General features: G+C 50.8%; 2 protein-coding genes across 4 annotated transcripts in view; both read left to right on the top strand.

The window, feature by feature from the left end:
• The window catches only part of glrbb (glycine receptor, beta b), a 172,648-nt gene extending 171,198 nt beyond the window's left edge, over nt 1-1,450 (top strand). Inside the window, exon 9 of the mRNA XM_056288175.1 lies at nt 1,154-1,450. Within this exon, the coding sequence (XP_056144150.1) occupies nt 1,154-1,450 (297 nt within the window). The remainder of the gene's footprint in view (nt 1-1,153) is intronic.
• A 7,330-nt stretch (nt 1,451-8,780) lies between these two features.
• Nucleotides 8,781-15,708, top strand: part of gria2b (glutamate receptor, ionotropic, AMPA 2b) — a 188,221-nt gene continuing 181,293 nt past the window's right edge. Inside the window, exons 1-2 of one of the 3 annotated variants that reach the window (XM_056291251.1) lie at nt 8,781-8,856; nt 8,992-9,132. In XM_056291251.1, coding sequence (XP_056147226.1) covers nt 8,781-8,856; nt 8,992-9,132 — 217 coding nt within the window. The remainder of the gene's footprint in view (nt 8,857-8,991; nt 9,133-15,708) is intronic. The other 2 variants (XM_056291253.1, XM_056291252.1) reach the window with 2 other exon arrangements.

Raw genomic sequence — 15,708 nt, 5'->3', positions numbered from 1 at the left:
GCCTGGAGAGGTGGAGGTATGCACTGGAGAGAAGAGGAATGAAAGTCAGTAGGAGCAAGATGGAATACCTATGTGTGAATGAGAGGGAGGACAGTGGAATGATGAGGATGCAAGGAGTGGAGGTGATGAAGGCGTATGAGTTTAAATACTTGGGGTCAACTGTCCAAAGTAACGGGGATTGAAGGAGAGAGGTGAAGAAGAGAGTGCAGGCAGGGTGGAGTGGGTGGAGAAGAGTGTCAGGAGTGATGTGTGACAGAAGGGTACCAGCAAGAGTTAAAGGGAAGGTTTACAAGATGGTAGTGAGACCAGCTATGTTGTATGGTTTGGATACAGTGGTGCTGATGAAAAGACAGGAGGTGGAGCTGGAGGTGGCAGAGATGAAGATGATAAGATTTTCACTGGGAGTGATGAAGAAGGACAGGATTAGGAAGGAGTATATTAGAGGGACAGCTCAGGTTGGACGGTTTGGAGACAAAGCAAGAGAGACAAGATGGAGATGGTTTGGACATGTGTGGAGGAGAGATGCTGGGTATACTGGGAGAAGGATGCTGAATATGGAGCTGCCAGGGAAGAGGAGAAGAGGAAGGCCAAAGAGGAGGTTTATGGATGTGGTGAGGGAGGACATGCAGGTGGCTGGTGTGACAGAGGAAGATGCAGAGGACAGGAAGAGATGGAGAAGGATGATCCGCTGTGGCGCCCCCTAACGGGAGCAGCTGAAAGTAGTAGTAGTAGTAGTAGTAGTAGTAGTAGTGGTAGTAGTGGTGGTAGTAGTAGTGGTATTAGTAGTAGTAGTAGTAGTAGTAGTAGTGGTGGTGGTAGTAGTAGTAGTGGTAGTAGTAGTAGTGGTAGTAGTAGTAGTAGTGGTAGTAGTAGTAGTAGTAGTAGTAGTAGTAGTAGTGGTAGTACTGGTAGTAGTTGTTGTAGTAGTGGTAGTAGTAGTAGTGGTAGTAGTAGTGGTATAATAGTAGTAGTAGTAGTAGTAGTAGTAGTGGTAGTAGTAGTAATAGTTTGTCGTTTTCTAACATTTGATAACAGTCAAATCATGTGCATGTCATTTGCATATCGTTTGCATGCCATTTGCATGTCTACACCAGCGGATCATTGCAGATCCGCTGCTGCTTGACGGGGAATGCTGCTGTGTGCCTGCCTGCAGGTGGCGGAGACCCGCTGTAAGAAGGTGTGCACCTCCAAATCCGACCTGCGAACCAACGACTTCAGCATCGTGGGGTCCCTGCCGAGGGACTTTGAGCTGTCTAACTTTGACTGCTACGGGAAGCCCATCGACACCGGCACAGGCCACGGAAAATCACAGGCCAAGAACAACAAGAAACCACCACCGCCCAAACCCGTCATCCCCTCCGCCGCCAAGAGGATCGACCTGTATTCCCGAGCACTCTTCCCTTTCTCCTTCCTCTTCTTCAACGTGATTTACTGGTCTGTGTATCTGTGACCATTTTCATGTCCCGTCTCTTCGTTATTGTCCAGCTCCAACACATCCCCCATAAACACTGGATTGATCGGATTTTATTCAAAGAGTTTTATTCCAAAATGAATAAAAATGAAAAGGAGCGTACCTGATTTTATAAAATGCAATGCAACACAAAACAAGAAGTGCAGGTGTTGATTAGGATGGTGCTTATTGATTTCTGCTGAAGTTGAATTTTGGAAATACTGGGCAGTGAAAGTTGGGCAATGTTATTTTTTTTGTTTTTTTAATGAATCGAATCGTTTTGGAATGAAACGCTGCCCTCATATTGTGCTAGAGCGAGTGGTAGAGCTTCGCACATGTAAACTCTGTGACGAATAGTGTACAACTCATTCCACAAATAAAGATTATGATTTCCAAAACAAAGACAAATAAAGCTTTTGTACATAGCATTTGAACACCATACCAGTCTTTGGTTGACCACAAAATGGGATCCTGCTAGCACGTGTCATCGGTTCAGAGAATTTATTTATGCTTCCTTTCAAACTGTACGATTGTAATTACCTTGCATGTTGAAAATTGCACGTATATGCATATAAACTATAATTCTATGTAATATTTATTAGATTTTGTGATGCTTATGATTTGCTGAGACTCCAGTGGATCTGTGAAGCACCTTGTTCTTGTCCAGATGGTCATGTGACACTGCCACGCCGACACATGTCCGTCCTTCCTGTCCTGTGCTGTGTACATGGGTCACCACTGAGGGGCCACGTGGCTGTGAAATTTACAAGCAAACAAATAAAAGATCACATGAACTCAAATAAAGAGGCTGTTGGAAGATTCTTGGTGGGAATTTACTTTTAGAAAGCGATCATCATACATGGGCCACTTCAAATAAAGACCGCTGATTCTCTATGGAGTCGTTTCTCCAGCTGTCTGTCTGAGCAGACGGCATGATGGCAGCTCCTCGTCACACATTCCCCTGACAGAACAGGTGAAAGGTGAGAAGGCAGAAGGAGTCGACCCGAGTCAGTGTTCTCTTTATAAAATGGTGTGACTCATATCTCTCACTAGTAAGGCCAGTTCATAGTCTTGATGTACCATACACGGACCGTACTCCGCTGGGGTCTATTCGTTCAATCACTCATCTCCAGCCGCTTCTCCGGGGTCGGCTCGCGGTGGCAGCAAGCTAAGTAGGGCACTCCAGGCATCCCTCTCCCCAGCAACGCCCTCCAGCTCCTCCTGGGGGATCCCAAGGCGTTCCCACGCCAGATTAGACATGTAGTCCCTCCAGCGAGTTCTGGGTCTACCCCGGGGTCTCCTCCCAGTTGCCCGTGCCAGGCAAACCTCCAAAGGAAGACGCCCAGGAGGCATCCTGATCAGATGTCCGAACCACCTCAACTGGCTCCTTTCGACGTGAAGGAGCAGCGGCTGAAAAATAACAAGACCCCTGGCCCTGACAGTATCCCTGCAGAGATTTTTAAACAGGGAGGCTACCTCTGCACCCGTGCACTTTTCCTGTTCATCTCACACGTATGGAAGAACGAAACTGTCCCTCAGCAGTGGAGGGATGCTAACATCATCTCCATATATAAAGGCAAAGGAGACAAGTCCCTCTGTGGCAACAGCCGTGGCATTTCACTACTGGCTGTTGCTGGAAAAGTCCTGGCCAGAGTCATGTTACACAGGCTGGTAAAACACATCTCAGAGGAGCTGTTGCCTGAGTCACAGTGTGGGTTTAGGAGGAATAGGAGTACTGTGGACATGGTGTTCACAGCACGGCACCTCCAGGAGAAGTGTAGGGAGCAACACCAAGACCTCTTCATAGCCTTCATCGACCTGTCAAAGGCTTTCGACACAGTCAGCAGGGACATCCTATGGAACATCCTCCTGAAGTTTGGCTGTCCACGAAAGTTTGTCAACATCCTTCAAAGGTTTCATGTGGGGATGATGGCACGTGTGACCATTGGAGGCCAGGAATCCGAGCCCTTCAGGGTGTGCACCGGGGTACGTCAGGGGTGCATCCTTGCTCCAGTTCTCTTCCACACATATTCCTCCTGTGTGTGACATTGCTGCTCCACAAGGAAATCAGGGAGGACAGTGGGGTTACTGTGGACTTCAGACTAGATGGAAACCTATTTAACATCCGTAGGCTCCAAGCGGTCACAAAAATGACATGTGAGCACATCATGGAGTTACAGGACGCAGATGATTCTGCAGTTGTGGCCCACACATCCGAGGCACTACAAGCTACCCTTGCAACTGCTGCAAGGGCGTATGGTAGGCTGGGGCTCTCTATAAATGTGACAAAGACTGAAGTAGTATGCCAGTGGGCATCTACTCCTCCATCTCATTCACCAACCTTCACCATTCCGACAAACCACTCGCAACAGTGGAATCCTTCAAATACCTGGGCAGCTTCCTCTCTGACGACTGCAGCATCGACAGGGAGATGCAAAACCGGATTAAACAAGCGTCATCCTCTTTTGGCAGACTTAGGAGAAGGGTCTTTCAAAACAAAGACCTCAACCTCCACACCAAAATATCTGTCTACTTGGCAGTTGTCATCACGACTCTCCTCTACAGCTGTGAGGCGTGGACCCTGCACAGCCACCACCTCAGGATGCTTGAGGCCTTCCACATCAGATGCCTACAATGCATCCTGAGGAGAACCTGGCGTGACCGAGTGCCCCATACTGAAATACTCCGCAAGACCAACTGCATCAGCATGGAGGCTACCGTCACCCAGCACCAACTTCGCTGGCTCGGTCACGTCATCAGGATGCCCCAGTTGTTCTGGATGCAGCCGAAAGTAGTAGTTGTAGTTTGACTCAAGGGCGCCAAGAAACATTTCAATCTTGTTCTTCAATTTCATTTACATGTCTCCATTTTTCGATAGCCTTCTGTCGGTTTCTTTGCTTTGCACATGCGACCATAGTGGTTTTTTCTTTTGCACACTTTGCATGTTTGACCATAGGCAGGACATTTGCGAGCCTCATGTTTGTATCTACATTTACTGCAGTTGTGGGAGTGCAGGAATGAGGAGACGGAGAGATCGAGTCGAGTCAATTCTGTTTACTCGCCACACAAAACAACACCGATACAGCACAATCTGTCGTGGCAACCAGCTAACTGCTAGGCTGCTGCAAACATGGCTCCACCCCGGAAACTCTACGCAGTGACTACGTCAGCACTCCGAACGTCTGCCCTAAAGGAGCAACAGCCCCTGGTGAATCTACCCTCATTTGTGTATCACCACACAGGCCCCCCAGAATTCACCATCACGAAAAAATGCAAAACGGTAATGCAACACAACAGTACTCAGCGAAACAGTCAACGTCTCGGGGGGCGGACCAGGCAGCCAAAATGGCTGTGCTGAATGGGTATGGGGGCGGGGAAAGAATCGGAACCCGGGCAGGGGCCGAGGCTGGGCCAGGGGCCTGAGAAGGGGGGTGTCCACGCCGCGAGGGCACTTGAGACGGTCCACCGAGACCAGCTCCGGCTTGCCCCCCCTGTCCACCAAAAAGGTCTTAGGCCTTGCTTCCAGGACTTGGAAGGGCCCGTCGTAGGGGGGCTGCAGGGGGGTACGGTTGCTGTCGTGGCGGATGAAGACGTACCTGGCCGACAGCAGATCCTTGGGGACGTAGGACTGAGGGAGGAAGTGGTGAGATGTAGGGATCGGAGCGAAAGCGTTGGCACTGTCCCGGGCCACAGCCCAATGAGAAGCTGCTGACCAGGGGGCCACAGCATCCGAGAGAAACTCACCCGGGACACGCAGTGGCTGGCCGTAAACCAGCTCGGCAGATGAGGACTGGAGGTCTTCCTTGGGGGCAGAGCGAAGGCCAAGCATGACCCACGGGAGACGATCGACCCAGGTGCTGTCCATGAGGCTGGCACGAAGAGCGGCCTTCATAGACTGATGAAACTGCTCACAGAGTCCGTTGCCCTGGGGGTCGTATGCTGTGGTGCGGTGGAGCTTCACCCCCAGCCTCTCTGCGATTGCAGTCCAGAGCTCCGGCGTGAACTGCGGGCCCCTGTCAGAGGTGAGATCAACCGGCGTGCCGAAACGGGCCAGCCAGGACCCGATGAACGCCCGGGCCACCTCAGTAGGCGTGGTTGATGACAGAGGAACAACTTCCAGCCACCTGGTGGTCCTGTCCACCATGGTGAGAAGGTGAGTGAACTCGTGGGAGGGGGGCAGGGGGCCCACCAGGTCCACATTCACATGGTCAAAACGCCTCTCGGGCACCAGGAATGGCGACAAGAGGGCTTTGGTATGACGGTGTACTTTGGAATGCTGGCACGCCACGCCAATTGGTTTTAAAGGTCCATTTGAGGTTTGTTATTCAGTCCAAGTAAAACATCAAACAAACGAACAAACGAGGGACTGAATAACACAAAGTAGTGTACTGCAGAAGTCGCAGGCGAGTAGAGACCTGCCATTGCTCTCACGGACTACACCAATGCGGGTCATTTCATTTATCTTTTTGAACACCCCGCCTGAACAAACATCCATCCACCCACCCAAACATCCACCCATTCACCCATTATCTGAACCGCTTATCCTGCTCTCAGGGTCAGGGGGATGCTGGAGCCTATCCCAGCCGTCATTGGGCGGCAGGTAGGGAGACACCCTGGACAGGCTGCCAGGCCATCACAGGGCCCACACACACACACACACACATACCTAGGGACAATTTAGTACAGTGAGTCACCTGACCTACATGTGTTTGAGTCACCTGACCTACTTGTCTGAGTCAGCTGACCTACATGTCTTTGAGTCACCTGACCTACATGTCTTTGAGTCACCTGACCGACATGTCTTTGAGTTACCTGACCTACATGTGTTTGGACTGTGGGAGGAAACCGGAGCCCGCGGAGGAAACCCACACAGACACGGGGAGAACATGCAAACTCCACACAGAGGACGACCCAGGATGACCCGCCAAGGCTGGACTACCCCGGGGCTCGAACCCAGGACCTTCTTGCTGTGAGGCAACCGTGCTAACCACTGCGCCACCGTGCCGCCCTGTACAAATATGGCGCTGCTAAATCTCCGCCGTTATCCAACTTCCTTTATGTCCATAAGTCCATTAAGTGTCCACTACACACGTCCCCCCAGAATTCACCATAACAGGAAGAGTTGACGTGGTGGGGCCCGGATGGCCCAGCCAAAACGGCTCTGCTGAATGGGAGCGGGGCTGGGGCTCCCGCTGGAGGGGCCATAGGGACCCTGCAGCGACGTGGGTGTAGGGTGGTGGGTGGAGGAGCCTTGGGGGGCCTTGTTGAGGGCTGAGGGCAGGGTAGGACGGCGTCCCCACCACAGGGGCTGGGCCAGTCCAACAGGTCGGTCCAAGTCAAGTCAATTTTATTTGTATTGCCCAATATCACAAATAAAAAATTTGCCTCAAGGGGCTTTACAGCAACCCAACATCCTGTCTTTCCAGGGGTGGGCAGTCTCATCCAGAAAGGGCCGGTGTGGGTGCCGGTTTTTGTTCCAACCAAGCAGTTACACACCTGATCCCACTGATCAACCAGCAGAGTCTTTGCTGAGGAACTTGATTAGGAGACACAGGTGTGTAACTGCTTGGTTGGAACAAGAACCTTCACCCACACCGGCCCTTTCCAGATAACATTGCCCACCCCTGCCTTAGACCCTCGCATGGGATAAGGAACAACTCCCTAAAAAAATCAAGGTGAGCCGGTTTGAGGTGATCTATGGAAATGCGCTCCGGCTTGCCACCAACGTCCACAACAAAGTGCTTGTTCCTGGTCTCCAGGACGCGGAATGGGCCATCGTAGGGAGGCTGCAGGGGTCCACGGTGGGCATCGTGGGGGTTGATGACGTATTCTGCCGACTGCAGACTTGCGGGAACGTGAGACTGGGACATTTTGTTGCGAAGTGGGGACTGGTGCGAAAACTCTAGCGTTATCCAGAAGCATGGTCCGTTGGTACGCTGCAGAGCAGGGAGCTGTGGTGTTGGAGACAAAATCCCTGGGTCCCGCAGCGACTGGTGGTGCACCAGCTCAGCAGACAAGGACTGGAGGTCCTCTTAGGGGCGGTCCTGAGGCCCAGCATGACCCGCGGGAGCCTGTCGACCCAGCTGCTGTCCTTGAGGCTAGCCTGAAGAATTTCCTTCACAGAGCGATGAAATGAAACCCCTCGCAAAACCTACTGGCCTGCAGGTGGCATGCGGTGGTGTGGTTGAGCATCACCCCGAGGCTCTCTGCGACTGCGTTCCAGAGCTCAGACGTAAACCGTGAGCCCCGGTCAGAGGAGAGGCCAGATGAGGTGCCGAAGCGACCCAGGAATACCTCGGTTGACGTCGATGACAGTGGGACAGCTTCCGGCTATCGAGTGGTCCTGTCCAACATTGTAAGGAGGTAAGCAAAACCGTGGAAGGGGGCAGGGGACCCACCAGGTCCACGTTTAGGTGGTCGAACCTCCTTTCGGGCACAGGGAATTGCGCCGGGGGGGGGGGGGGGGGGCTTTGGTGTGACGGTGCACTTTAGAGCGCTGGAAATCCTGGCCTATTTCAGCATCTCTGATATATTGTCTGCACCACTGCCCTTTGTCACCTCTTATTTCACCTGTATCAGTCAGGCCTTGTGTATATATGTGAAGGGTGTTGTGTTGTAGTGTTGTTACTCTATGTTAAGTTCACCGAGAGAGCCACGAAACTGGAGACACTTTCCATGTATGTGCAGACCTACATGGCCAGTAAACAGGATTCTGATGTTGAACCGCAGTCTAATACTCTGCAACCTGTACATAGTAGCGTTTGTTCATCGGCAGGAGCCCGATCAGCTAATCACTGCCAACCTTTGTTATTGCCGCTTAACGTGGCTCACCTCCAACCTCATTACTGGTACTGTGGACTGTTGCTGATCCATGTGAGTCAAACCGAGACAATTAATTTCCTTGAACGTGGGAACATAAATCTGATGGTGACTCTGATTGAGAGTATGTACGGATCATGAATCTGTAATGGACCGGGCTGAGTTCGGTTCTGTTCGGCTCTCACCGTCTCTCATTTACATTCTGACTGGTGGGGGTGAAGCTGAACAGATCTCCTGCGCGCTTGAGGAAGAGGAGGACAATGAGGAAGAGGAGGAGGAGGAGCAGCGGAAAAGACACCAGACCTCCATCGTTGGCTCCCATTCCTTCAGTGCTTCACCGAGGAGCCGGAGACTTTCCAGCTCAACCCACCCACGGGAAAACTGTCCGGACATTTGCCCCCCCCCCCCCCCAGAATGAACCGGATCTGAGATTTGCCCAGAAGACGAGGAATCTTGGTTCAACCGGTGGACGTGGTGGTGGACGCTCGGTCCGTCCGTGGACACGCAGAAGATGGTGCCTGTGTCCGTGGTGCTTCTGCTGGCTTTGGGGAGATGTGCGCTCGGAGGCTCGCCCGGCGTTCAGATCGGTACGTATGTCTCTTGATTGCGGGGCGGAGGAAGGTATTGGGTGGAGGCGGCATTGAGAAGTAGCGCTAAAGAGCGGGACCGAGCACAGGACTTAACCCAGCCTCTTGCTGTGTTCCCGCCGTGTGTGCTTTCAGGGGGACTCTTTCCGCGGGGCGCCGACCAGGAGTACAGCGCATTCCGGATCGGCATGGTCCAGTTCGGCACCTCCGAGTTCAGACTGACGCCTCACATCGACAACCTGGAGGTGGCCAACAGCTTCGCCGTCACCAACTGCTGTAAGTGCTCGGCTTATCGCTGCCTTTGTGCGTCGGGACGGAGCCGCTCTTAGCCCCGCACGGCGCGGCGCGGCGCTCTCGGCATCAGAAGGTACTGGAAACTAACGCGCAGCCACGCGCCGGGTCCGCGCTGCGCACGAGCCGCGGGTGGTCGCGTGAACCCGGAGCCGGTTTATAGGAGAAGAACGAGCGTCACGTCGGTGCTCGTGCGTGCTCGCGCAAAACGACAAAAGGGAAAGTTGGTTTCCACAGTAACAGTCAGTCACGGCTCGCCCACTTCACACCGACTGAGGAAGAGGAGGAGGTCTCTTCATCGCGGCTTCACTCCTGTAAATACGTCGACTAAATATGGTTCCCTCGTCCAACAGACGGACTTCCGTTTGAAATGTGTCGCACGTCTTCAAGAGGTTGCGGGAGAGACGACGTACCGCTCGGTTCAACCCGCCCGTTACACTCGGCTTCTCTGTTGGTGCTGTGGTGATGGTGGTGATGATGATGATGGTGGTGGTGATGATGATGATGAGGCGCAGATCGGGGATACATGACATAAGTGGGCTGAACAGGACCTGTTTTGTGTTAGGCAGAATCCTCCGTCCACATAGCCGGCCGGAGGTCCTATTTTGGGTTACCGACACCCACCCCACCTCATCTGCGTTAAAATGACACTCCATCATCTCTTGGCCATTTTTCGTTCTTTTCTTCTTTTTTTAAAATTCTGTCTGAAACTGGACTATCTGCGGGACAACGATGACATTCTGCATTTATGTTGTGCCATGTAGGAAAAAGCGTGTTAACAGTTCCTGCGTATGTGGGATGAGAGACAGCTCTGGTTTAGTGATCAGGCTTTGGACCTTTCAGTTGCCAGGCGACCGTTTCCTTCGGCAGACCCTCATGAATCAGATGAATCAGTAATCAGATGAATCAGAGGAGCTTTTGATTGCCGCGCACATCGATTGTCCTTTCCATATGAAGGCTCCCTGCTCGGAGCGGTGGTTCAGAGTTCAGACAGAATCTGGCTGCTGAAGATCAGCAAGAAGAACGGCTGAGATGGCCTCAAATGACTGTTCCGCTTTTGTTAGGGATGTGCCTTCCGGTCTGCCTTGTGTTCACATGCTGTGTTTGTTTTCTTGCTGGTTTGTTGCCATCTGGAACACCACATCCTATCAGATGAGTCCTGGTCCCCTTAGTCCTAAGTGGTTTTCCAGAATCACAGTAAGGTTGAGGCTTTTCACGTCTGAGTGAAGAATAGTAGTTTTAAAGTGCTTATTTCAAACGCACCTTCAAAGGAAATAGCTGTTTGATGACTGAGAAGTGGTCAGGTCCACGCATTATTACTGGAGCTGGCTGTTCACCGTGCGCTGATATAAAAATCACCAGACAACACCTACATTCAGCCTTCATTATGGTGCTGAGCTGATCCATGTGGTTCTGCCAACATGAAGAGCCGTGTGGTTCTGCCAACATGAAGAGCCGTGTTGTTCTGCCAACATGAAGAGCCGTGTTGTTCTGCCAACACGAAGAGCCGTGTGGTTCTGCCAACATGAAGAGCCGTGTGGTTCTGCCAACATGAAGAGCCGTGTGGTTCTGCCAACATGAAGAGCCGTGTGGTTCTGCCAACGTGAAGAGCCATGTCGTTCTGCCAACATGAAGAACCATGTCGTTCTGCCAACGTGAAGAGCCATGTCGTTCTGCCAACGTGAAGAACCATGTCGTTCTGCCAACGTGAAGAACCATGTCGTGTTGCCAACGTGAAGAACCATGTCGTTCTGCCAACGTGAAGAACCATGTCGTTCTGCCAACGTGAAGAGCCATGTCGTGTTGCCAACGTGAAGAACCATGTTGTTCTGCCAACGTGAAGAGCCATGTCGTTCTGCCAACGTGAAGAGCCATGTCGTTCTGCCAACGTGAAGAACCATGTCGTTCTGCCAACGTGAAGAACCATGTCGTGTTGCCAACGTGAAGAACCATGTCGTGTTGCCAACGTGAAGAACCATGTCGTTCTGCCAACGTGAAGAACCATGTCGTTCTGCCAACGTGAAGAGCCATGTCGTTCTGCCAACGTGAAGAGCCATGTCGTTCTGCCAACGTGAAGAGCCATGTCGTTCTGCCAACGTGAAGAGCCATGTCGTTCTGCCAACGTGAAGAACCATGTCGTGTTGCCAACGTGAAGAACCATGTCGTGTTGCCAACGTGAAGAGCCATGTCGTTCTGCCAACGTGAAGAGCCATGTCGTTCTGCCAACGTGAAGAACCATGTCGTGTTGCCAACGTGAAGAACCATGTCGTTCTGCCAACGTGAAGAACCATGTCGTTCTGCCAACGTGAAGAGCCATGTCGTGTTGCCAACGTGAAGAACCATGTTGTTCTGCCAACGTGAAGAGCCATGTCGTTCTGCCAACGTGAAGAGCCATGTCGTTCTGCCAACGTGAAGAACCATGTCGTGTTGCCAACGTGAAGAACCATGTCGTGTTGCCAACGTGAAGAACCATGTCGTTCTGCCAACGTGAAGAACCATGTCGTTCTGCCAACGTGAAGAGCCATGTCGTTCTGCCAACGTGAAGAGCCATGTCGTTCTGCCAACGTGAAGAACCATGTCGTTCTGCCAACGTGAAGAACCATGTCGTGTTGCCAACGTGAAGAACCATGTCGTGTTGCCAACGTGAAGAACCATGTCGTGTTGCCAACGTGAAGAACCATGTCGTTCTGCCAACGTGAAGAGCCATGTCGTTCTGCCAACGTGAAGAACCATGTCGTGTTGCCAACGTGAAGAACCATGTCGTTCTGCCAACGTGAAGAACCATGTCGTTCTGCCAACGTGAAGAGCCATGTCGTTCTGCCAACGTGAAGAGCCATGTCGTTCTGCCAACGTGAAGAACCATGTCGTTCTGCCAACGTGAAGAACCATGTCGTTCTGCCAACGTGAAGAGCCATGTCGTTCTGCCAACGTGAAGAGCCATGTCGTTCTGCCAACGTGAAGAGCCATGTCGTGTTGCCAACGTGAAGAACCATGTCGTTCTGCCAACGTGAAGAACCATGTCGTTCTGCCAACGTGAAGAACCATGTCGTGTTGCCAACGTGAAGAACCATGTCGTTCTGCCAACGTGAAGAACCATGTCGTTCTGCCAACGTGAAGAACCATGTCGTTCTGCCAACGTGAAGAGCCATGTCGTTCTGCCAACGTGAAGCTTGTCAGTTGAGGCGTGTTCAGCCCAGCTTGACATGACCCACTGAATGTGTGTGTTTGGGGGTGGGGGTGGAGAGGGGGAGAGAGAGGGGGAGAAAAGAGAGAGAGGGGGGAAAGAGGGGGAGCAAGAGAGGGGGGAGAAAAGAGAGAGAGAAGGGGAAGAGAGAGAGAGCACATCTATAGCAGGACTACTTCATCATGTGCCGTACTTAGCTGTGTGTATGTGTTGGTATATATGACGTATATTTGGTATATATGAAGGGTTCCTTTCAAACCAAACACACTGATTTGACAAAACAGTCCTCCTTGAAGCTGCCTGGCAGAACATGTGGAGAGAGAGCCTCCTTCCACATGATGGATGTATAGACTTCTGTCGTGGAAGATGAAGACATATAGCCCAGTAGATGGCAGCCTGCATCACAGAGCAGGTGCCCCCCCCCCCCATCAACCATAACAGTGCCTGAATACACATTTCTTTTTCTTTGCTTTTGTGTTGACTGTATTTATTGGATGTTAAACACAGGGGACACATAGATTTTAAAGCAGTGTAAGGTTAGAGTCACTCCAAGTAATGACATGATCTGTTTCAGTTTTACTTAAACATTATCATCAGGAGAAAACTGCAGAGATGTTTCATGACTAAATAAACACACACACAGATTTTTTTTTTCGGGCAGTGTGTCTTCCTCAAGCTCGGGTCCTTGACCAGAGGCCCGGGAATTGGAGGGTTCTGCACAGTATCTTAGCTGTTCCCAGGACCACACCCTTCTGGACAGAGACCTCAGATGTTCTTCCTGGAATCTGCTGGAGCCACTCTCCCAATTTGGGGGTCACAGCCCCTAGTGCTCCTGTTACCACTTGGATTACTGTGGATTTCACCTTCCAAATCTGATCTGGTTCTTCCTTCAGCCCTTGGTATTTCTCTAGCTTCTCATGCCCTTTAAGGTCAGGGGTGACTGCGCCTTTGTGGTTGCAGCCCCTAGACTGTGGAACAGCATTCCCCTCCCTATAAGACCTGCCCCCTGCATGGACTCTTAAATCCAGCTCAAAACGTACTTTTGTTCTCTAGCGTTTGCATCTCCCTGATGTGGCGGGTTTCTGGCTTGTGTCTATGTCCATCTGTTGTTTATTCATGCCTCCGAGCTACATGCCTTGTTGTCTATATCGATGTTTTATTGTGTTTGTTTTTTAGCTACCTGCTCTGGTCTGTACAGCACTTTGGTCAGCGTGGGTAGATTTTATATGTGCTCTATAAATAAATTTGACATGACTTGACTTTCTTCCTGATGTTGCCATCGCTCAGGATCGCTACATGGATCACTACTGCTGTCTTCTGTTCCTTGTTGACCTCCACAATGTCTGGTTGGTTAGCCAGCACCTGCTTGTTAGTCTGGACCTTGAAGTCCCACAGGATCTTAGCTCTGCCATTCTCAACCACCTTTGGTGGTGTCTCCCATTTGGACTTGGGGACTTCCAGTCTGTATTCAGTACAGATGTTCCTGTACACTATCCCAGCCACTTGGTTATGCCTTTCAGTGTACACTTTCCCAGCTAGCATTTTACACCCTGTTGCTAAGTGCTGGACTGTCTCAGGGGCATCTTTGCACAGCCTGCATCTTGGGTCTTGTCTGGTGTGGTAGACCCCTGCCTCAGTCGATCTGGTCCTGAGTACCTGTTCTTGTGCTGCTATGATCAGAGCCTCTGTGCAGTTCTTCAGCCTTTTCTTTCCACTGGTAGGATTTCTCTATCAGCTATGTCTTCTATCTGTCGGTGGTACATCCCATGGAGGGGCTTGATCTTCCATGATACCTCCTCTTGTTCTTCCTCCCCACTCTCTCTCTTCTGCTGCCTGAGATACTCCTTGAGCAGTTCATCCTGGGGGGGGGGGGGCTCTTTCTGATATACACATGGATGTTCCTTATTTCAACCTGAATAGTGGCTCTGACACTCATTAACCCTCGGCCCCCATCTGTTCACTTATCTTACAGTCTAAGTTTGCTGGACTTCTGGTGCAACCCTCTGTGCATTGTGGGGAGTTTCTGTGTCCTGATATCTGTGGCCTTTATCTCCTCCATTGGCCAGCTTATTATTCCAGCTGGGTATCTGATGAGTGGTAGGGCATATGTGTTGATGGCTTAGATCAGGGGTGGCTAACGTGTCATGTAGAGCCATGTGTATGCAAGTTTTCATTTCAACCCGACTCCACACCAGGTGATTTCACTGATTAGCAAACCTTCAACCAAAGAGGAAGAATGTATCAGTAAAATCACCTGGTGTGGAGTTGGGTTGGAATGAATACCTGCATACACGTGGCTCTCCATGGCACATTAGCTACCGCTGGCTTAGATCTTATTCTTCCCATTGAGCTGGCTCCTCAGGACCTGCCTCACCCTCTCTAGGTATTTGGCTGTAGCTGACCACCTTGCTGCGCCCTCGTAGTTTCCATAACTGTCCTGTATGTCTGTTATACTGCCATCTGATAATTCAACCCCTCAGCGCTCACCACCTTTCCTCTTTTTGCCACCATTCAACCGCACTTGTCCAGTCTGAAAAACATCCCGATGTTGCCGCTGTAGAGCCTGGTGAGGTGGATCAGCGAGTCAATGTGTTGCTCATTCTTTGCACACTGCTTAATGTCATCCATGTGTAGGAGGTGGCTGATGGTAACGCCACTTCTCATCCTGTATTAACAGCTGGGTAGCTCAGTAGGTAACAATGCCAGCTTTCCACCAGAGACTGGGGTTTCAAACCCTGTTAGGACAAGTCTCCAGTAAAAGTGAGGCTTAGACTCCTTATGCTATACAAGTCAGCTACCTCAGACATGAGTGAGAGTAACACTAATACCGCCTCAGACGTTGCCCAGGTTAACAAGGTCTGTGTCAGGTGTTGAGGAACCATGAAAACCTGATGAGAAATGGACTACTGGAACAAGACATTCATTGATATATATAAAATCCAGTGAGACACACTAAGCAATCATCAGCTGTCAATGAAACTACTCGAGGAAGGACATACCATCTACTGCCTCGTCATGCACATCACGTGCACATTGTCCAATGGGGAAGGGAGAGGTGCGAATTTCAAAAACACGTGATCGCTAACGGTCCAATGGGGGGGTATATTTGTCTATTGTCATGATTTATTTATTATTACAAAATAGGTGTTTATATCTATGTCTGCAACTGCTGGCCAGTTCATTCCTGTTATTCAGTGTGGAGATTTGTGGTTTGCAGAGGATAAAATATTGTCAGTTAGACACAGATTACACATTTTACTGCTGGGTGAATATGTTTTGTTCTTTGAGAAGATTTTCCAGGTGGTTGAATAATTAATGTTTCTGTCCACCAATGACCAAATATAAGGGCTTAAACATGTGACATTCTTTAAACGGTT

The sequence above is a fragment of the Lampris incognitus genome, chromosome 1, assembly GCF_029633865.1.
Source record: "Lampris incognitus isolate fLamInc1 chromosome 1, fLamInc1.hap2, whole genome shotgun sequence".
Lineage (NCBI taxonomy): Eukaryota > Metazoa > Chordata > Actinopteri > Lampriformes > Lampridae > Lampris > Lampris incognitus.
This window is presented reverse-complemented; position numbering and strand designations above follow the sequence as displayed.